Source organism: Paramisgurnus dabryanus, chromosome 18 (assembly GCF_030506205.2).
Source record: "Paramisgurnus dabryanus chromosome 18, PD_genome_1.1, whole genome shotgun sequence".
In the NCBI taxonomy this organism is placed as follows: domain Eukaryota; kingdom Metazoa; phylum Chordata; class Actinopteri; order Cypriniformes; family Cobitidae; genus Paramisgurnus; species Paramisgurnus dabryanus.
The window spans coordinates 24,397,961-24,421,508 of record NC_133354.1 but is presented as its reverse complement, the minus strand read 5'-3'; the positions used below and the strand labels follow the sequence as shown (position 1 = coordinate 24,421,508).

Genomic DNA, 23,548 nt, shown 5'->3' with positions numbered 1-23,548 from the left:
ATGCTCTCATCTCCAGTAAGATGTTGGAGAAGTGGGGGTTGTCACTGAATGCACAAAACATATACAACTTAAAACTGTAACTGAATGTCAATCCTAAATGAGTACATTGATAAATTGTTATAAATCCATACCTCATGATCTTGGTCCAAGTTCAAGTGTGCGTGTTGAGAGAAAAAGAGGGAGAATTAAAGCACATAAATTTGTTATCAAAACAGTATTTTAAAGTCTACCTTATGAATCTCTTACCATGCTGTCTGTACATTGCATTCACAAACCGGTTGGTGGTTGACGACAGGTGCTCCATATCCAGATGAATGAGTTTACATCCAACACTCAATAGTGTTGAATATTTCGTCCTTTATGCAGTTTGTCAGTCGAGATGCAGTTTAGAGGAGAAATATCCAAACTTGGTACAGCAGGTCAATGCAGGGTTAAATGGTTTGTTATTATGGAGGACATCAGCGGTACAGCACACGAAAAACCATCAGACTTACTACATACAGTGACGGAAGCCTGTTTACTGGATTATAATCTGGCAACAGCTCAATGGATTCAGTGAGAGCCGTGCTTGTTGTGCAGATGGATGAGATACCGTTGGCAAACATTTCTTTTTACAAAACTGTAATGTTTTTTTAAATCAAGACATAATTGCTTTTGCTTTTCAGGTGAATATATATTGCTTGTTGTAAGGATGTTTAGATAATTGTGTTGTAAAACAAGACAAAAAATTGTTTAGTGCACAACAGTCCCATATAGGGATAACACATCCCCAATGGAGGATCTATAAATCACAGTTTGACCATGTGGTAGATTGATTGATTATCATTGTTATATGTTGTAATATTTAATTAAACAGAAAACTTTGTGTGATCAAATCATGATGTTTGGATAAATGAGGCATGTTCAATGTCTAGGGTGACAGTTGCTTTATTGTAAAGCAGTTCATTAAGTTATATAAATATACAGTAATTTATCATTAAATTAAATTTAGCTATACATCAAACATTTTGTTGACATCCCAAGGCAATTCTGTTTTAAAATACGCTTTAAAATATTGTTCTAGTGGTTTACATTTTAGCACACTTAAAATAGCATTAATGCTTAAAATGTCTAAATAATAATCACTTAAAATAATTTATCTTATCTCTTAAATTTGTATTTTTATTTCATCTGACTTTGTAACCCTATTGCTGTATCCTTCTTCTGTTATCCACCTGCAACATCCTTATTCATTCTCCTATTGGTAAACATAATTATTAACATGATATTCTCTATTCAATAAAATAAGATGAATGTGTCTCAGTGTGTTTTTTACCAGACATGGGTTCTTGCACAGGACATTTATACGATAGTTCTCATACAGCGTGCGGTGGGTCACATCTTTCAGGTGCTGCATGTGTGTGCGTATCAATGTATTCCTCAGATGCACAAAATCATTGTGAGATAGATTCTCAACTGTTAGAGAATAAAAATAAATGTCTAAAGAGCGGACACAAGGTAAAAAGCTCATTTACTTTTCAAAATGCCCACAGTTACATTTTGAACAAACTTAGGCCTTCAAGGGTCATCAAACTTCAAATTGGACCAAAGACATCATAAAGGCACAATTAAAGTAATACATATGACTGTGTTATATTACAAGGTGGTTCATGGCACTGTATTTTTGTTGTAAGTTGAAAAAGTATGATCAAATATACACTACCTCTCAAAAGTTTAGGATCACTTACTCATTATTTATTTCTATTTTTCCACATTACAGAATTAGTAAACTAATTTGCATAATTTTACTCGTGGCATTTTGTCATTGGCGTAAGTATATTTCAAGCATTTAATGAATAAAACAAATATCATGGTAAACATTTCAAGTGATCCAAAACTTTTGACAGGTAGTGTTTTTGTCTGGTTTCTCTTATCTCGTAGGAATGTAAGTAAAAAAAATGTGTGTTTATTTTTTTTAAACATTTTACACACCTTCGACAACACCCCATGGATATGCACGAGCTCGTACTTTCCTGCCATTGTTTTCCACTACTGTATTACTTCCAATGACAGCAAAGGGTATAATATCCTACGAGAAAGCACGGTAACACTGCAATGTTATCAGAGAGATGATAAAAAATTACCAAGGCTACAGAAGCTACAAGACATGGTACTAAAGTCCTCACCTTTAGGTCTTGCACCCCAATGAGATTATTCTTATCCAGGTCAGACTCTGGCAACTGGAAAATCTTGATTTTATACTTGTCAATTTCACTTCTTATCTATAAAGACAATTATTTATGAATGCATTGTTAGAATTGTTATTTATGCAATGTAAGTATTCACTTAGCATTGAACATTTGAATTCATGATGTTACAATAAAGTTATGTCACTTTTGGAAACAACATTTGTAATCTTTCTTAGTTTTTTAGCCAAAACTTGCTTATTTTACCTTAGCTTTCATTTCGTGGATCTCTGTTGGGGTGAGACTGTCCGCTTTGGCCAGCACAGGCACAATGTTGACCTTCTGATGCAGGGCCAACATAAAGTTCACATCAATTGGCCTGAGGCTGAGACGGCACACAAAAAATGTGTTAAGTGACTACAATCACTGTTATTATTAATGCGTAAGTAATATCCCGGACTCATCCCTAAGAAAACTAGCAGCAACAACAGGGGGACTTTTGCATCTCCTAAAATAGCTCGCCAACAAGGAATAAAAAGGGACAAGAGAGTGACATCTGGTTTGAAGGCTATTTCTATTTTAGTCCACTAGAGGGCAGTTTGGACATTTAAAACATTTTTAGGAAATTCACATACAAGGCTTAAAGGGATAGTTCACCCAAAAGTGAAAACTCTGTCAACATTTACTTCAAATCAGTATACATTTCTTTGGAAAATATTTGTAATAAAGCAGAAAACAGGACTACTGTTCAAACCAGGCCTTAAATTGCAGTTGCTTATTTTGTTGCAAATCCAGAGATAAAAAGCAAATGCAGAAACGGCGCCTGTCTTACCCATGACCATGAGGTGAGATGAAGTAGAGACAGCAGTGAACTCTATTGTCTGTCATGTTTTTACGGTTTATTCCCATCTCATCTTTGCGGTAGTGCTCCAACTGCTGATCGACATAATCCACAGCCCCCTGCCAGCTGCAAACAAACCCATGTGTTAATATATATCAGTCCATTAATGACTGTGGGATTACATCAGGTATAATAATAAATGTCCATCCAATTATGTTAAAAAAAAAAGAAAAAAAAAAAGGTTTAACTACAATGCACAATAACATTTATTTAACACTTATTTCATGTAAAATACCTTTTATCATTGTTAAGGCAATCACCAAAACCGGGGGTGTCTACGATAGTGAGCCTCAGCTTTACTCCGTTTTCAAGAATGTCTACAGTAGTCTTTGTTATTGATACTGTCTGATTTATCTTCTCTGTTTAATCAAATAAAAAAACACACATTTCATAACAGATCCTCACTGAAAACATAAGCATCGGGTTATAATACTGGCTCAATTCAGAACTGCTAGTATAAATGTTGTGGAGTAATGACGAGTACCTGAGGCATCATAAAGGTGTCTGTCCATATAGAGGTTTGTGAAGAAAAGATTGTTGACCAGTGTGGATTTGCCTAAGCCAGATTCACCTAAACACACAAATCAGATTAGATATGAATTCAAAAACTTAACTAAAAAACACGATATACAATAAATACTTGGAAGCACACAATCAATTTGACCTAAAATAAGTAAAAGGCCCAATAGATTTTCTCTTCTCATATACATTTATTTGTTATTGACAGAGGTGGACACTACTTCAATATTTTAGTTACATTTTCCAAGCATCTGTGCTTTATCTATGTGTCTTGGGAAAAATGTACTTTACTAAAAAATGTTCACTACATTCTAAAGCATAGAATCATACTGTGTATTCATTTTATATTGCATATTAAAATTGATTAAATACCTAATTTACTTGATGTTTGATGTACTTAAATATTAAATATAAACCAAAAACTTGAAATTATGAAATGTAGTGATAATATGCTTTGGAATGTATGTTTTCCAAAGAAAAACACTAATACAATACGAATACGTGAGAATGTACTTTTATGTAAAAAGTAAAAATACTTTAGTGTCCGCCCCTGGTTATTGAGCCGTTTATGCTTCTTACCAACAACCATAAGATTGAACTCAAATCCATTTTTCAATGTATTACGATGGACTTGCTTTGGCAGAGTATCAATGCCGACATATTTCTCCTTTTGGTCCTGTAACGTAAAATAAAACAAATCTAGGTGTGTGTCACAGTTATGCTTCATCCAGTCATTGAAGTTGTCATGTGTGTAGCAAGTGTTGTTCTTGTATTTCTCAGTGGGTTAGCAGGGCATAACATCATGTGTTAGAACTGAGCTCTTACCAAGTTTGTGGTTAGATTGTAACAAGGACCTGGTGAGCTTGAACCTGCTTACTAGGGCTGGGTATCGATTCAGATGTTCCAGATCGATTCGATTTCGATTCACAAGCTATCAAACCGATTCGATTCCGATTCTCGATAAAATTTTCGATTCCGGTTCTCAGGTAGGTTTTTATACTCGATTCTCGATTCAACTCAATGAATATAGATTTGATACACATACTATATTAATAAAAAAGAACAGTGAACAGCAGTTTACAAGTGGGTAATTAATAAAAAGAAATTAAAAGCCACAACACATCTTGCTTGCGAAATCTAAAATGCTTCCATTCCTCTGTTCAATTTTTGCAGAATTAAATATGTAAAAAAATCGATTCTGCTCTTTGAGAATCGATTTTTAATCGACCACGTTTAAAAAAACGATTAATCGAAAAATCAATTTTTTTGCCCAGCCCTACTGCTTACGTAGGATCATACCGCTTACATCACGCAGTACCGCAACATCCAACAGAAAAATTCAACTGCAGGTCCCACCGTTCAACTTGAAGAGGGGAGCACTCAGACGGTTTTTTTTTTGTACACCATATATTGTAGCATTGAAACACTTATACCCAAATGTCAAAAAAGTTACTCAAATCAGTGAACAGCACTAATAAAGCCCCATTCTTACAAATCATTAACTACAAAAAGTTGGTTTAGGCTTTAGTTACTCTTTAAAAAATGTGCTTAAAGCTACCAAAGAATGCTTTCAAATAATCTGTTAAATTGTTCTCTGATTTCTACATAGAAGGTATGTGACTCTAAAGGGCTCGGTATAGTTGTGCGTAGGTCCTACGGCGTAGGTTCCGCGTCGGTTTTCATTTATACTTTTGCGTCGTCATCCACGTCGACGTGCAAACGCGCGTGCAGACCGCTGGTTGGCAGTATCCACGCATGCAACCACAGTAGCAGCGCGACCGTCAAAGAAGAAGAAGCTTGGCAAGGTAACCCGCAAACGAAGAAGAAACAGCAACTTGTTGTGTATGATTTGAGAAGTCCAGCAATGATGGAAGTAAATAAACAGCGACTTTTGTTGCAGTTTAAGTTAAATCACTCCTTAACTTGGCCATTATTTGTTTTCATCGTCGTAAACGGAAATACCTATGAGGGGTTCTGGTGGACCAATCACAGCGCTTGCGGTCCGCGTAGAACTGACGCGCTGTAAAAAAATTGTGAGGTACACATCAGGCTACGTAGAGCTACGCACAGGTTACAAATAGACTACGCACGACTATAAATCGGGCTTAAGTGCAAAACATTTCCAGAGATGGTTTTACATGTCCATTTACAACCCTAGGATTTGCCTTTAGAATGAATGGTCAATTATTACCTTATTTAAAAGGGTATAATGAATAAAAATGTTGAGCTCTGCTCTGATTGGCTGTTTCACAGAGCAGTTCAGTAGCTCTCCCTGTGTGTAAACAGACTTTATGTTTGAGCCTGTATCAGACAAAGATACAGAATTTGAGGAATAATCAATTGTTCGGAGATTGTTAATAGATGTTTCAGAGTGATAAGTTTGTGTGTTTTTTTTCAGTATGTACCTGTAACATCATTAGAAGAACTTCAGCCTAAATGCTAGCATATAGCATAAACTAGCATATAGAGCTCAATCACAACATTGTGCTTAATTTAAAGTGTAATTTAACATTGGGGTGTACATGTCGACTGTAATGTCACAGTCTGTGTTTTCCAGCAGTCTTTTGTATGCACAATGTTTACATTAGAAGGAGGAAACAATCGTGTTTGAGGCTCACGATATGTCATTACCATGTACATAGGTCTTATTATTCATCTATCTATGCCATGGTAAATACAATTTTATATTCTACAGCACCTTTAAAGTTTTTTTTAATGGAGCCATAGCCCGACATAAAGAAGCTTTTAGAAACCTTTATTTTGAAGTGTGAATGTTACTTTACCTCTGAGGTGTATGGGTGAAATTGTCCCTGTAGGTCTATGGGACTAAGAGATGATTTGTCATCAGTGTGATCGGACAGAGGTGTGAAGCATAACAAATCTTGTGTGAAATCAACAATTTCTCCAGCATCACAAGCATCTCCATCCTGTGCTTCAGAGGTGCTGTGAGAAAATCCACCAGGAGAACCGAGCACTCCACTGTTTTCTAACTCGAACAGTGACATGCCAGAAAACTAGCAATACAACAAATCCATCACTTGACTATAACAGAGTCAAAATTAAATGTTTATTTTATAATGTATTACCTACCTCCTGATCTATAAGGCAGAGATTTAATGCAAAGATGATGAGGCATTGGACAAAAAAATAAATTAATACATCCATTTTAAGGTCATACTGTATATTTGACAGTATTATGTGACCCAGTCTGTAAAAAACATCTAGACATTATTTTTGTTTAAAAATACGTAGCCTAAAAGACAGTCTTTAATACTGACTAAGGTCATGTCAAAGAAGAAATCAATGTAAAATCAATGACTGAATCTATCTTTGATGCTCCAAATCCCATTAGATTATAAAAGCAAGATTTCACAGACTGGGTCACATTATTCATATTCAAACATTAAAGTTGGCAGAGCCTACTTGTTACCTTCAAGATCAATATCAGTCAGTGTAACTAGAAAGAGAAGTTTAATATAAACCATTATTATCGTAAAACTGTTTTGTATAAAACAGTTCATCCAAACAAGTAAAATAAAATATGAGCTAACGTTAACGTTACATGTATGATGATGAGTAAATAATCTGCTCTGCTAGACTTAGCTATGCTAATCACTCAACTCTGCTATTGATATGAAGTTACCCTGATACTAGTTTATTTAGTCCACCAAATATTTATTAAGTCCAACGCGCGATATTATAATCTTAAAATTACAAAATACTTACTGCGGTTTTCCATAGTCTCCGTCTCCTCGGGCGTTAGAAAATATGATATTTGTAAACTCACGAGCAGCCAGCAACTATTAAAAAGCAGTATGAGCGTGTCGTGTAAAATGTAAGGAAAAACTGTTGCAAATATATAAAAATTGTGTCAAAATTATGAAATTATTTACTTTACCAGAGAAACTTCGGTTAAAGAAGCGCACGACCGTTATCGTGCTGCTTTGTTTAAAATTCAATCGCATCATTTAAATGAAACCACGGCAACCAAGTAGCGCACGTGCAGTATCACTGCATTTATTCATTCAATCAGATGCACAGCTTTAATTTCACAGTATATTAAAAGCTTAGGCTTTACACACATGTAAAAACTGAAATGTCAGATGTACTGAAAAAAAAACTTCAAATTAATCATCAAGGAAATGTTTTGTAAGTTGAATTGTAAATCATGCTTATTAAACTTAAATTTAATACTTTCAAAAAATTGTATATTAGCTTGAACAATCTAATAGCACCTTTCTATGTGATATACAGTACTGTATAAATTATGCAACATTATTGCACAACTTGATTGCACAACCGACAGACTGTACAATATACAGTGGTGTGGTCTCAAAAAGTATGTAGACATTTAAACAACACCAAAATGTATAATGCAATTGCATTGCATAACAAAATATAAAGGGTCAATGGCATGCCATGCATATTTTTGTGTCCAGGGGCATTATTTACTTTAAAAATGACTGATACATTCATATAAAGAGTCACTTTATTCTATAAAACATATACATTTTCGGTATTTTAAAATAATTATTATTCATTCATGCTTTGGTGTCTTATCACTGTCTGTGCAAATGATCAGTTTAAGACACCTATTAAAAATGATGTTTAAGGGATAGTTCACCCAAAAATGAAAATTCTGTCATCATATTCTCACTCTCATGTTGTTACAAATTTCTTTGTTCTGATGAACACGAATGAAGATATTTTGAGGAATGTTTGTAACCAAACCATTCATGAGTCCCATTCACTTCCATAGTAGGAAAAAAGAATACTATGGAAGTGAATGGGGCTCACAAACTGTTTGATTACGAACATTTCTCAAAATATTTTACTTTGTGTTCATCAGAACAAATACATTTATACGGGTTTGTAATAACATGAGAGTGACTAAATAATGACAGAATTTTCATTTTTGGGTAAACTAACCCATTCAATTATTAAAAATCTGAAATGTATTGTACAGGCACACATATTGTTGATTTATATTGTTTAAAAATAAGATATTTCAAATATTAAGACACTTTTTTTACATGTCAGCTGTCGTGAATTATGTCTAGTTTGTGACATCTATGGGATGTTGAGTTGTAAAGGGGCCATGTCACAAGACTTTTTTAGGATGTAAAATAAATCTTTGGTTTCCCCAGAGTACACATGTGAAGTTTTAGTTCAAAATACCATATAGATAATTTATTATAACATTTTAAAAATTGACACTTTGTAGGTGTGAGCAAAAATGTGCCATTTTGGGTGTGTCCTTTAAAATGCAAATGAGCTGATGAAATTCAAACACTGATCGCAATGAAGGTGGTTTGTTGCAGTTGAAACTCAACTGTGCTGTGAATTATTTTTTCTCTCTCTCTCTTTCTGCACTAAATGGCAGTGCTGTGGTTGGATAGTGCAGATTAAGGGGCGGTATTATTATAATAAGCTCTCCTTATGACATCATAAGGAGACATCAAATTTCAATGACCTAATTTTTCAGATGCTTGCAGAGAATGGTTTATCAAAACTAAGTTACTGGGTTGATATTTTTCACATTTTGCTAGGTTGATAGAAGCACTGGGGACCCAATTATAGCACTTAAACATGGAAAAAGTCAGATTTTCATGCCATGGCCCCTTTTACATCATACATCCACCACCTATAATGGCAAAAATGAAATAAGGGTCTTATATTTGTTTGCAGATGTTTGCACATGTTGTTATCTATTCAAACATTCATACATTACAGCTGTGGCCCAAGTATCCTTTTTGGAGTCCACTGTAACAGTCTGAGAAATCCAACATGAAGATCATTACATGAAAAATGTACTTTTGTCTGCTTTACTGTAAGCACATCCAACATCAGCTTCTGCCAAACACAGAGTTCGCAGTTGTTTGGTTGGAATCTCATAAATTTGTTTGGATTGGCCATTGTTCTCCCAAAATGACTGACAAATTTTATCCACTTCTGACATAAGAGGAAGTCGAATTTCCAAATGCATTAACAGGTTCTCCAGCCACTCCTCTAATTTAGCAAAAGTGGGCCTATAGAAACAAAGTCGGTGGAAAAGGCAATGTTTTAGTGCAAGCTTTTTTGTATCACATTTGGTTTTGTCATTTGTAAATATAATTACCGTTTCTCAGCCTCCAAGGCACAACACAGAACCGCAATGGGAAAGAACACCGCAGGACAGTCTTTGGACCAGCAGCGCTCCAGAAATTCCTTCACATTTAATCCAAACTCCTGAGTACGGGGTAGGTCATCTGGATCAGCGTAAACCCTGCCGATAATCTGTCATGAGGAATAAGTTTGAATGTTCTGTAAGTTTTAAATAATTACCTTAAAGATGATACAGATTTTAAAACATAATAGCCATGCATTATTCATGAGCTACTATTAATGTTATTGTACTGCTGATTGTTGCTGTATGATACATTTTGTTATACTTTACACATCAGGGACAATATCTTCTAAAATATGGTATTTTGACCATAATACTGTACTTTTATTTTATGATAACATAGTCATGACTAAATGAGTTGCAGGCAAACCCTTCAGTAAGACTACTGTATATTCATTATATTAAATATAGCACAGCCTCTCGTACCTTTTTGCTAAATTTATTTACCTCACATAGCAGAATCCCAAATGAGAAAATGTCAACGTGTTCATCATAGACTTTTCCTGCAGGTAATAAATAAATAAATACAGTTAAGTGCAGCAAAAAGTATACATTACTATTATTGTTCATCCATCATCTTACCATTGATCATTTCTGGTGCCATCCAGTATGGGTTGCCCACTACAGTATACCGCTTTTTACGACCAAGCTTGTTCATTTTAGGCATTTGAGCAGGTGAGACATTCTTATCCTCCTTCACAAGCTGGGCCAAACCGAAGTCTGCAACCACCACTGATTGGTTCTGTGAGGAAAACCAGGACTGTCACACAATTCCTACAATTCAGGAGACATGATTTGCTTGAGAAATATGATGTTGTCTCACCTCTCTGACAAAGCAGTTGTGTGAGTTTAGATCCCGGTGGATGACATTCATTGAATGGAGGTAGGCCTGGGATATAGAGAGTGAATAATTGTGTTACAATTGTCGTACATGAATTAAAAATGAGGCTGAAGGCTAGAAGAGGTGTGACAAGATATTTATCACTAAAGTCAGTTGATGTAGTAACTGCTTCAGATTCTTGTTACCTGTCAGAACTAGTTTTTGCATTAAGGAATGAGACAATGAGTTAATAGCTATAGGAAATGTGAAACCCATAAGATAAAAATCACACACAAGATTGGTTTCTCAATTATTTCTCTTGGACACCAACGAGATTAAAAATGAGAAAACGTTTCTCCTGAGAGATCTCAGTAATGTCACAAACTGAGCTCGGGATAGGCAAGTCTACAATCCCAAAAGTCAAAATTATCCAAGATTTCAATAAAACTTAAACATTTCTCATTAAATTAACACAACTCCAGATTATTTAACCTATTTTACCGATCTACATTACTATTACAGCTCTATGCTCTTAATGTGTATATAAACTCCTGAGCTAATAAAGAGCAAACCTTGAGCAATAATATCTTCCTCTATAGAATCTCTGCAAATCTTTTCTTGCATTGTTTGGATACTGTTAATACAGCTTGTACATTACAATGTTCAATACATTTCATCAAAAAAAAAAATCACATCTTTCCTTTCTTTTACTTACCATTCCAGCCGATATGTCCTTGGCATAGCTCACTCTCAGTTTCCATGGGTAGTCCTTGTCCTAAATTGAAATTATTATCAGTTTATGGTATACATACACAAATACTCAGCAATGAGAATTAAAAAACAAATAAAATAGATGTTCGAACCATTTTCTGTATGGTATCCCTCAAGGTCCCTCCCTGCACATACTCGGAGATCAGGTTAAGCCGCTTGTCTTTGTAAAGAATTCCGATAAACTTTAAGACATTTGGATGTTCGAGGCATCTCATCACTTTGACCTACAAAGCCAAACGTCTTTCAGTTAGTAAGCAATTTAAAATATGCTCTACAATGCCTGTGCAAGATGGAAACGTGCACCACAAACCTCTTTGAGGAATGTCTTCTGTGTCTCTTCATCAAACTGAAGAAGTTCCTTTATCACCATCACCTCACCTGTTTCCACATGTGTCACCTGTAAATACAAAGAGCAATGCTTTTATTTCTGTTGTAAGAATGTGATCTTATTAAAATCTATAGCAATCTGATTCTTATACATGTTCTGAATCTGAATGCATTAGAATATCTATATAATAGATGATCTATATAATAGACCAGAACTTTTTGACTTTAAGTCCCTGTATTGTTCAGAACAATATTTAAAAGCACCCCAACTCACTCCCGCTTGGCAAAACCAAAAGGATATATATTTCTTATAAAATTAGGCTTAACCAAACACTAAACTCTCATAACTGTCCAAAAAAAAAAATGGTCCCAAGCTGTCATTGGGCAGTACCATTTTAAAAGTTTCTAATGTTTACTATTTATGTAGTATTTTTGCATTTAATTTTTTAAGTAAAATGAACTTGGTTTTACAAGTTATTTCAACTTAAAAAGTATTTTAACTTTATTTATTAAGTTACAGCAACTCAACACTAAAAATCAAATGACTTGTTAAACCAAGTTAATTGATTACTTAAAAATGTAAATGCCAAATCTTTTACAGTGACATTTGGTACCAATATGTACCTCTGGGGTACTAATATGAACTCATTAGATGAAAAGGTTTACTGTTTTAAAGGAGACATATCATGCTAAATCCACTTTCTTGGCTCTTAAATGCATTTTGTTGTATATTTGTAGTGTTTATAAGTACATAAAAGTTGAAATTAGTCTCTTCAGGTGCTTTGTTGATATCTTTATATTCTGTTTTGGTCATATTTTCCAACCGGTTCTGATTTTTCTATTATCTATTACGTTTTTTGAACAATTACGTCACAGTATTTGCAGCGGAACTGCTAAATAAGGACATCGACTTCCAGCCCAACACTACGAGCAATCCGCCATTTTATATTTCTCGCTGCGATATTGTAGTCCAAGCTCAAGGATGCAGAAGTTACGAGAGCGTAAGAAATGTACTCACATCTGTGGATAAAGTCATTTTTGTGTGCCCGTCTGCCCGAGGCACTTTAAGGATAACTACTTCACCAATCTCCACCAGTATAAAGAAGGAATTGCCGATAGACTTCGTCTAATTGAGGGGTCAATTACTTCTTTCTTTGGAGACGACGAGCAGAGCACTTCGGTAAGCAGTTTATAACTTAAAGTAAAAAAGTAAAGTACACGGTGGTCATGGTTTAGCAGTGCTGTTTCTCACTCCGAAGGCTGCAGCCTGCGGAGATCGCTTTTAGGCATCAAGCCTGGTTTAAGTTAACTGAGCATTACATTTGCAAGTCATGAGCATATTACAACAACTTACGATTTACTAAGAATAATAGTAAACTTTATAATTGTTAATATTCTGAAATAAGACCGTCTTGATGACGTATGCAGCCTAGATATGCGACCTCCGGAGGCTGGAGCCTCACACCATTGCGATACCTCCATATAAAGACGTTGTTCTGCAGGTTCGTCGTCTTCATTTTCCTCTCAGTCCGTTTCCGACTCTGGCGCGAACATATAAGGCTGGATGGACAAGTCTTCCGTTGTTGACATTTTGTGAATAACGAGTAAATAAAAAGTTTCTGTGCAGCTAGATAATCGTATCTCTGCTATAAAACTACAAAAATGGCCGAACGGGGTGGAGTTTAACCGAGTGTCACCTCTGCAACCTGGAGAGGGGGCAGGGTATGACGTGCATTTAAAAAGACAGCACCAAAACGAGTTGCTCTCAGATGCGCATCAGAAAAGGGGTAGAAAGGGGGCCTGTGGGGCTATAATAATGAGGAATTCAGACCCAAGCATTGCAGTTTCGCTTTACATAGACCACAAATAGATGATTTATATGTAAAAAGGACAGATTTAAAAGCATGATATGTCTGCTTTAAAGGGTTCCCCCGTCCCCCAGTGACAGTTTTTAACTTATGGTATATATCATTAGTTTAGTTTTTAGTTGTTTTGACTCTCTGGCTCTGCTTTACCTTGATGGCTTGTCCAAAACAGCCTTTCCCCAGGACCTCACCATATAATAGATCAGATGGACGGAAAATGCGCTGTGTTTTGTCAGTTGTGTCAAAACGCAGAGACTCTGATCGATTAATGTCTTTTCTTTGAGAAAGGAGTGTTAAGTGTCGCTGTGAACATGGGGCTTTGTCAATACTGCAACTGCGCCTGCAGGTTGAGACAAAGATGAATTAATAATGTTGAGAGAGACCATAAAACTGACATGAACTTATTACACATTTGGGTACAGTTAATATCTGATAGATTCATCTGTAATAATATCTATTGAATTTATCATCTAACATGTTTCATCACAGGTATAATGCTAATGGGTCATTCTTCAAATATTCAAATATTAGTTTGTAAAAAAAATCACAATATGGCTATGTATTTAAAAAAAAAAAAAATGCTGTATCCAGAAAAATTGACGCTTAAGGACATTTAGATTTTTATGTCCTTTTAACTTTTTAAAGACTGATGTTGACACAGTTGCATATGTCTGTGGTGTTAACAGGAAAGACAGTAACACCACAGACAATTTGACACAAGAAGTTGCTAAACAAGAGACTACCAACAAGAAATTCAATTAAATTTAATTAAAGTAGACCTTATTCACAATATAACCCTTTTTTGTATTAAAAAATCTGTGGTACAGTATGGCGAATATGTAGATTTTGTTACTCGTAACTCTTTTAATCTTATTTAAATATTTAAGACATAAATGTAACTTTTAACAGTGCACACCTTTTAAACATGCAAATACTGTATAATGTAAACTGTAAAAAAGATTTGTTGGTTCAACTTAAAAAAGTTACCTGGTTGCCATTAAATTTTGAGATCATTTAAAAAAGTTTGTTGTGTCAAGTTTAACTAACTCAAAAATTTAAAGCACAAATGAAGAATGACCTATTAGTATAGATTTTGACTATAGATTTTAGTATAGATCAGACAGATAAAAAAAAAAAATTTAATATTACGAAACAGACATTCCTGGATAGCCTATTTAATGAATGTAAGAGATTTTTTTTAAATGCATATATTGTAATACTTTAAGTACAGAATTTACATACAGTATTAGGTTAATGACTGTATTTCTTTAAGCGACTATAAAAAGGCTTCAGTCCATACATTTAGCGTTACAAAATCAAATTTTGGCAATTCTTACAGAATATTTTTGGAACGAATTCCAGTTCGTCTGTTGGGAAGAGGAAAGAATCCCAAGGATCCAGGCTGGTCCAGTTCTTCTCCCAGTAGGTCTTCGTGTTTTGTGAGATCTTTAGGGTCATGTTCAATAGTGATTTGCAGCAAGTGCTCTGTGTCATGAATCAACAGATCCAACTGTTTACAATAAAGGGTAAAATGTTATGCCATACATGTACATATACAACTTGTCTTTATTATTGTTTAACCATCTAAGACCCGAGCTTTGATTTGTCTTTTTTTTTCTTCAGATTTCTACCAGCTATTGGGGTTAGAAAGAACCAATAAATATAATAACCAAATATTTTTCTAAGAACATAATGCAGGGTAATTTTCCATGTTGATGTACAACCGGTTCCATTTACACAGAATTAAGAATTATAGTGCAAACATCAAAAAAATTTGATGTCCTCATATGTGGTCTTCCAGGTCTTAGGAGGTTAAGTAGGGATCTACCTCATCCAGTGGAATGTTTTGAACAGAGATCCCATTGATTTCAAGAATTCTGTCTCCAACATGGATCAAAGGCTTCACTTCAGGAGTTATGCTATCCAGGTCCAATCTGTTTCATGCAGGAAGATGAAATGAATGTAATGTTTAATAACCTCAGTTATTTGAGAAAGGGGGCATTTCACAAGACTTTTTAACAAATATTTGGTGTCCCCACAGTACATATGTGAAGTTTTAGCTCAAAATATCTTATAGATCATTTATTATAACATGTTAAAATTGCCACATTGTAGGTGTGAGCACTAAATGCAGTGGTTGGATATTGGATAAGGGATGGTATAATAATAATATGATCCCTTTCTGACATCACAAGGGGAGCCCGTTTCCAATGCCATATTTTTTCACATGCTTGCAAAGAATGGTTTACTGGGTTGTTCACATTTTCTAGGTTGATAGAAGCACCGGGGACCCAATTATAGCACTTAAACAGTAGTCAGATTTTCATGATATGTCCCCTTAAAATACCATATAGATAATTTATTATACCATGTTAAAATTTCCACTTTGTAAGTGTGAGCAAAAATGTGGTGTTTTAACAGTGGCGTGGTTGGATAGTGCAGATTAAGGGGCGGTATTATCCCCTTTTGACATCACAATGAGAGCCAAATTTCAATTACCTAAGTTTTTGGGTTGATTTTTTTACATTTTCTAGGTTGATAGAAGCAATGAAGACCCTATTATAGCACTTAAACATGGAAAAGTCAGATTTTCATGATGTGACTGCATCTGAACTAATGACTTACTGAGAAACTCTGATCACAGGGCTTGCGTCATCGACAAGACTTTGTTTCACAGCAAAAGTTAAACCTCGTCTGCTTTCTGCCAAGGGAGGAAATGACATCGATGTCACCATATGAGGAAGCCGTGAACATTTTGCCCCAGAATTCTGCACTGATGTCTTTTGATAATAACACTGTCCACTACAAGAAAAAGAGTGATAAAGGAAGAAGTTAAAAGACACAAGAAGAACGACAAAAATTCAATATTTGATATTAGTTTGAATGAAGTGTCATATATTTTTATTTGAAGATTTTTTGGTATTATAAAAATCCCATTCTACTGGAGGGGGGGATTTTATTCCTGTTCTGCTTTATTTATAAATTAACATAAAGTTATAAAATATTGGTAATTAATTAACTAATGTTTATGTCTACAACCTTACTGTGAACCTTAGTGTAAGTATTTAAAGAGATTAAAGACGAACAGAATAAAAAAAACCTTTGTTTTAGTTCCTGAAACTAACCAGTATAAATGTGTAAAATCTATTAAAGTGAAAGAATCGCCGTCTCCAATAAACACGTTGCAGCTTTCACAGAGGAAACACTCTGGATGATATTTCTGCTTCCCAGCCACCTGCCAGGATGAAAGGAAAAGGCAATATCTGTTTATTATTTTCCAGTATAAGTTATCATGAATTCGACTGAGAAACAGAAAAGGGAGGGAGATATTAAGGTGGAGACAGGACGGATTACATCAATGCACTAAACTGAAGCAGCACAATCAGAGGAAGTGAGATTGTGAACGGAAAACGGGCTGTCTGCCCTCAGGTCAAAGAGGGAAACGGTGACAAAAAACACAAAAGTTTCAAAACTCCAACCTAATCTTTCATGATAAGACAAGCACAATTGCTATCTGTTTACAGTCATCATTGGATGGAATGTTGTTTGTTTGTGTAATCCATTAGAGAAAAGCATATGAATTCATATTGGGTTCACACAAGGTGTGTGTCACTCAGTGACTCAAATAAAGGCTGAAGTTGCAGATTTCAATATGTTGAAATATGTTGTTTTAGTGAATGAAGCATAAGTTGACTTGTAAAGGTTATCTAATAGCTTTTAAACATTAAATGAACATAAAACATTAACAAGTCTTTAAAACTAAAATAACAGCCTTATGCAAAGCATTCTGGGAACCAAAATCTGAAGGAAAAAACAGAAAAAGGTTGATGAAGATTTCTGGTTCCCAGAAAGCTTTTGCATGAGGCTGTTATTTTTTAGTTTTATGCTGTAAAGATAAAGACTTGTTAATGTTTAATGTTGCCAGTAAATAACATCAATTTAGATTTACAGTAAGTTACTGTAAAACAGCTGCATAACTACAGCAATTTTTTACAGTGTACTTTCTGTTTTAAATCAAATTGAGGAAGGTTTGTAAAAAATATTTGTTGGTTAAACTTAAAAAAGGAAGTTATCTGGTTGCCTTAAATTTTGAATTAAACTTTAAAATATTAGTTAACAAAAAAAATATATAATTTGAATAAGCGAAACATTTGAAGGCAAGCGGGTAACTTACTTTTAAAGTTAAACCAACTCTTTTTACAGTTATGGTCAACATTTACTAACTCATCAAGGAAACCATAGATTATATTCAAATAAATATTTATAATAAATTATCGAAGGGCTGAGATGAATTGCAACCTCCAAGCTTTAAACAACTTTTCAAGTCAAAGCTAAGACATAATTCTTAAACATAATCAGTATAATTTTTTTGATATGGAAAATCAAATATGGATGCAGGTATTGGTCAATAAGTAAGTATCATTCAGAAACACACGGTTGTGTGTATTTATCATAATATAATTCATTAGACAGGGTTACGATCTTACCATAATAAGACCAGTGGTGATAGACTCTGAACAGCCATGACACTGCTCTCCGAATCGTGACCAGTAATGTTTCTTACAGAAAATCTTTCCGTCTCTTTCATGGTACCAATGAGAAAGAACACAGTTACATTCACAACACCTAACACAGAGAGAAAGGAAGAGAGAGGAACAGAGGAAATTAAGAAGCAAATTACATTTCTTTATTGTGCATTTTAAATTGTATTAATCTCATAATCCATCATTTCTAAATTATAAAACAAATATTCATTAAACCAGTCAATAAAATTTCCATAAAAATGTTATAATTACTTATACTTAAAAATTAATGTGGAAAATACATGGGGTACGGAAGGAATAATGTGCTAATGCAGCACGATGCAAAGCGAAGTGTGTATTATTTTCAAATAATTTAAAGGACCACAGTCAATTATTACAAAAGACATTGGTGTTAAGACTTTTGGTCTTAACACCAGGTCAGGTGTGCGTTTATCAAAAAATAATGCATACACTTGGCACATTACTTAACCAATCAGAAATTATATAATACACTCTTATATAATGGTAAATAATAAATAATTGTGCCCGCTAAGCTCTTATAGTTAAACATTGGACATACTCTAGCTGAAAATTGGACTGAACAAGACAGCACTCACAATCTGAAAAATCTCTTAACCATACTGGATTTTTCTAAACATGGATCAAATGGACATTTTCGACATGGTAAAAAGTGTTGGGTTATTTCCAACCCAGAACAGGGTTCAAAACGGGACTAGCCCCAACCAATTATGTTGTAATTTAACCTTGTTTTAAGCCAAAACACAGGGTTGTTGTTTTTAAACCCTTTATTAGATCAAATAGTAACATTTTCTGGGTTAATTTAACCCAATGGTTTCGTTCCTTCCCTTTTATTGACCCAGCTGTCATGGGTTTAAACAAACACAGCATTTTTTAGAATGCATGAAAATCATCAAATTTCAGCTTTGTACACTGAAAAAATTATTCATTCAATTTACTATTAACTACATCTTTTTAAGGTAAGTGGTTGCAATCAATTTATTTTTAGCTACATTTAAACAAAAGTTTTTTATTTAATTTTTTTCCTAATTTTTATTTTTGTTTAAGCTAAAGTCTAGCTTAAATAAATTGATTGCAACCACTTACCTTACAAAATTTAGTAAATGGAATGAAAATTTCTTCAGTGTAACACATCTAGCTGTAAAAAAAATGAAAGCTGCTTTACTTTACTTTAAAAAAATACTTCAATTGGTGACTTATAAAGTTGCATTTTCTCACTTAAATTGAAAAATGTAAGGTGAAAAAACTTTTAAAAAATACTTTAAATGATAACACCTAAAATATTTAAACATTAATTTGAGTTTGTGACCAATATGAAGTAATGTTTCATCCAGCTTTTACCTTTTACAGTGTATGTCTTATCCAAATCTATTTAATTTTTCTTTAAAAAAAAAAAAAATGGTGCCAACGAGCGATTTTAACCTTTATTGTTCTCAAATAAAAAAAACGTTTAGTGAAATGTTCTTGAAGACATACATTTAAATAGCCTTTTCCACGAAACATCCTTATGCAACACTGTAAAAAAATCCGTAAAAATTACAATGTTATTGCAGTTGGGTTGCCGGTAATTTACCGTAGATTTACATTTATGTTATTTACTGGCAAGAGTTTGTTCAAAGTTAAATAAATTTTAAATATTAACAAGTCTTTATCTTTACAGAATAAAACTATACAATAACAGCCTCATGCAAAGCATTCTGGGAACCAGAAATCATCATCAACCTTTTTCTGTTTTTTGCTTCAGATTTTGTTTCCCAGAATGTTTTGCTTGATGCTGTTTTTTTAGTTTTACTCTGTAAAGACAAAGACTTGTAAATGTTTAATGTTCATTTAACTTTGAACAAAATATTGCCAGTAAAAAACATAAATTTAAATCTACGGTAAATTACCGGCAACCCAGCTGCAATTTCTACGGAATTTTTTTACAGTGAATGGTAATAAGATGAAAAGAAACATTACAATAAAACTTTAACAGCAGGAAATAGCTTGACTCGTGTGTCAACCTGGATGACACATAAAATGAGTATGTTGTTCATCAAATCAGCACTTTACTGTTGTTAGAGTAAAATTGAGCAAGAATGAATAAAAACAAGCAAGAGTGAAGAGGCGTTTCCTCTCTGTGTAACAGGATGCCTGCCATGTGTTTCACATCTGGTGCTTATCTACCCTTCCATCCTTTGATATAACAACATACAGCCATCTCATTGACACACACATACATTATACACAACTGAATCAAACTGGATTCTTTAAATGCTGTGTACAGCAATGACGGGGAAAAATGTTTGTTTGAAAGTAATTTAAATGCTTTTAACACATCATTACGTTTTAAACATTAGTACAAAGGCCCAATTGCAACACTTTCACTGAAGTGATGCTTAATGCATTATTGTGGATGTTAAATGGATTCCAAATACAGAAGTGGGAGTGAGAAAAGTTTGGTGTGAAACAAACAAAGTCTAAATTTCATATCTGTATTAACATGAACACACTCACAAACATTATTGTACATTTGTTAACCATGAACAAAGGATTATACGTTTAAAATGCGTTGTTATAAGGAACAAAATAACATGTATGTATATAACAAACTCACATTTATAAAAGTTCAAAACAGTTTATGTTAAGAAACTGTAAGTAATGTTGACCAAGAAGAAGTTCCTGGTTTTGCTTTACAAGAAACGAACTGTGAGATGTATCACTATGACACCACTATAACCCATAACTCTACATTTCAAAGAATTCAAAAGCAGAAATTAAAACTTTAAAGAGAAAACAAGTAAACAAAACAAACGCACAATCTGTCTTACCTTGCCTTCCCCCCTCTCTTGCAATACAGGTCCTGACAAGACTTTTGCATAGCAGCTGTTATAGACCTGTACTTATCCTAAACTCCTTCACTCATTCCACAAGCGGTGAAAAGACACGGCGGGTGGAAAAAAGAAAATCAAACAGATTAAAATTGAACCGTTTATCTGTAACTACGGGTTTTCCTTTCATTTCAGTATATGAGGCACAGATCTGCATAGTACAACTTCCTGTCAAATGTCTGAATAGTTTAAATCCCTCCCACCCCTTCCAACTTTAGCCCACCTTCTCACACAGCTTCGTCGCAGAAAGTACTGTCAGAGGATAGAGTTACCCAACTCGTGTCACTTGATGAGAGCCCTTATGAACCTTATGGCCTGCAGGCATTGAGGCGTGTATTAAAATTCAAGTCCTTTCATAAGGAGAGGTTTTGTTTAAGTGATCACGCATACGAGTTTTTGAAAGGATCTTTTGTTGGTATTGCACACCAGCTATTGCATTCTGCAGACAAAACCTTAAAGCGAGGGGAGTGTAAGCAAAATGTAACATGTATCTTTAACACTTAAAAATGTCTGCAGTTAGACTTAACTTATGAAGAGCTCAGATGCAAAACTCTCTCTAAGTGCGTCTGATATGTTTACTTGTAAATGAGCATTTTTATCAGACTCAACAGATTCTTTAAAAAAAGCGTTATTTCTGAATGGCCTGAGGCCGGGATTAAGCAGATTTGAAGCGAAAGTATTTGATATCTGTATAATACATGCCGAGAGTGTTTGGTTAATATATCTGGTTGACATTATCTCATTTTTGATGGAGGTGGTGTTACTCTAATATCATACTATAAGAGTTAAAAAGAGAAAACCCCAGCCATAGGGTAAATTAACCCAGAATATGTTTGTATTTGACCCAATAAAGGGTTAAAACTACAGGTGGGTCGATCCAACACTTGGGATCGGGTATCGGGCCGATCCGGACCTTTTTTGCTGGATCGGGGATTGAACTAGCAGGGCCGATCCAAATCTGATACTGTGTGTTACTATTGTCATGCTATAGATAAGTCAGACTATTATAAAATCACCATAACATTTTTATACACTATATTCAAAGTCTTCCTAATATATTTGACAGCTTTATGCGAAAAACAAATGCAGATCTGAAGATATTTAAGGTCACAAAAACTGAATGGTGTGGTGCTCGCGGAGTTAATGGACTGAAGTAACGTTAGCGTTGAATTAAACGTAGAAAAACTAGGATGGGATCAGGATCGGTCGATACTCAGAATTCAGGTATCAAAATTGGATCGATATAGAAAAAGTGGTATTAACCCACCTCTAGTTAAAACAACCCAGCATTGGGTTAAAACAATCCAGCGACAGGGTAGGTTTAATTACAACCCAACAGGTTAGGTTTGTCCATTGGGTTAACCCATGATATGTTTGAATGTGACCCAACAAAGGGTTAAAACAACAGTTTGGGTTTGTCCATTTTCGACCCAACACTGGCTTGGGAAAAACATTTGACACAATGCTAATATTTACATGAAACATAGCTTAAAATTTGGCTTGGTTTTAGACGAAGTTCAGTTTTCCCAAACTGCTGGGTTATTGTTAATTTATACCATTTGGGTCATTTTAACACAGCGATGTGTTCTGTCCAATAGTTACCCAGCCATAGGGTAAAACAACCCAGCATTTTTTTAGAGTGTACATTAATTTCAGGAAGCCTCTAGTACATTTCTTACTTTCAGGTAACTAAAGCTTCTGGTTGCAAAGCTGTTGGAGTTTTTGACTGAATCAATAATAATTTAGCACGAATTTGGCTTTATTCCCCAATATTAGCTCTCATTGTCTTTGGTCAAAGGCAATGATCTCATCCAGGAATCGTAAAATCAAAATGCTTAAAAATGGCTTACGTCTACCGCATTCATCGGATCTTGTACATCCAACTTCCACTCCGTTAAATCCATGTTAGTAACGAACGTGCTTGCATCGGGATAATATCATTTAACCAGAAACAACTTCTCATTTCTTTCTGATTGCCTGGTTGGATGCATAATATGTGTGTACGACTTCATGAGGCGATGCAAGAAAGACAAATGGATGACATCAGAGTAACGCGAGAGCGGTTTGAAATTAGCCTTCTCCGCAAGATTTCTCGCGGTACTCTGATGTCATCTGCTTCTCAGTTCTTACGGTGCTGCGTCTAAACTCGGCAGAAATGCCCTGCTTATGCCTGCGCCAAATCGTGAGAAATAAGGTGTGCCGTGTGAACGTGTGAACTGACCGAAATGCGTGTGTCTCACGGTGAATACGTGAGACCGGAGTATCCTGAGAGCCAATGGTTTGCAATAACTGAAATGATTGTAAAACTCAAAAAGTTACGCAATCTATGATGTCAAGTCAATGCAAAAAGTGTGAGACTTTCTTTAAAAAAAAAAAAAAAAAAAAAAAACACTTTCTTTTTGTAAACATTTTTTTAAAGAGTATGATGGTTATATCATTTTCTCTTGTTAAATATATTTGATTAAAATTGTATAAATTTTTACAAACATAAAGCATTTTTGTATTGCATCAAGAAGTTATTATATACCGTGGTTTTCTTCAACACCGTGCGTACTGTCCGAATAAAATGGCCAAAATATATA

At 34.5% G+C, this 23,548-nt stretch overlaps 2 protein-coding genes across 3 annotated transcripts; both read right to left on the bottom strand.

Annotated features, from left to right (window-relative positions):
- Nucleotides 1-1,022: 1,022 nt before the first annotated feature.
- LOC135776922 (septin-5) lies at nt 1,023-6,674 on the bottom strand. The gene is made up of 10 exons (XM_065287837.2): nt 6,369-6,674; nt 4,165-4,261; nt 3,551-3,637; nt 3,302-3,425; nt 2,998-3,132; nt 2,433-2,550; nt 2,166-2,261; nt 1,972-2,068; nt 1,316-1,455; nt 1,023-1,237 (listed from the first exon to the last, which is right to left on the bottom strand). Exons 1-10 carry the CDS (start codon nt 6,588-6,590, stop codon nt 1,226-1,228), a joined length of 1,128 nt encoding a protein of 375 aa, XP_065143909.1. The 5' UTR covers nt 6,591-6,674; the 3' UTR covers nt 1,023-1,225.
- Nucleotides 6,675-7,577: 903 nt separating this feature from the next.
- Nucleotides 7,578-21,157, bottom strand: limk1b (LIM domain kinase 1b). Of its 2 annotated transcripts, none has more exons than XM_065287417.2 (15): nt 20,895-21,157; nt 18,022-18,160; nt 16,660-16,769; nt 16,160-16,336; nt 15,363-15,468; nt 14,872-15,044; nt 13,685-13,874; nt 11,653-11,739; nt 11,435-11,566; nt 11,287-11,346; nt 10,575-10,640; nt 10,334-10,493; nt 10,199-10,254; nt 9,704-9,861; nt 7,578-9,614 (listed from the first exon to the last, which is right to left on the bottom strand). In XM_065287417.2, the coding sequence occupies exons 2-15, from the start codon at nt 18,022-18,024 to the stop codon at nt 9,383-9,385; spliced, it is 1,710 nt and encodes a 569-aa protein (XP_065143489.1). In that variant the 5' UTR covers nt 18,025-18,160; nt 20,895-21,157; the 3' UTR covers nt 7,578-9,382. The 2 variants fall into 2 exon arrangements, with proteins under 2 accessions (XP_065143489.1, XP_065143488.1); XM_065287416.2 differs by having other exon boundaries at nt 20,907-21,157.
- Between the last annotated feature and the right edge of the window lie 2,391 nt (nt 21,158-23,548).

Bases quoted from the DNA above. Each gene is read 5' to 3' on its own strand.
- LOC135776922 (XM_065287837.2), bottom strand. From the start codon at position 6,590: ATGTCACTGTTCGAGTTAGAAAACAGTGGAGTGCTCGGTTCTCCTGGT. The intron at 3,426-3,550 runs GTACTCGTCATT...TTGATTAAACAG, and splicing joins ACACCTTTATGATGCCTCAG to AGAAGATAAATCAGACAGTA. The intron at 1,456-1,971 runs GTGTGTAAAATG...ATTCTCTAACAG, and splicing joins TCCATGGGGTGTTGTCGAAG to TTGAGAATCTATCTCACAAT.
- limk1b (XM_065287416.2), bottom strand. From the start codon at position 20,956: ATGCAAAAGTCTTGTCAGGACCTGTATTGCAAGAGAGGGGGGAAGGCA. The intron at 16,770-18,021 runs GTAAGATCGTAA...TCATCCTGGCAG, and splicing joins TCACCACTGGTCTTATTATG to GTGGCTGGGAAGCAGAAATA. The intron at 16,337-16,659 runs GTTAGTTTCAGG...TTTTTCTTGTAG, and splicing joins GATTTTACACATTTATACTG to TGGACAGTGTTATTATCAAA.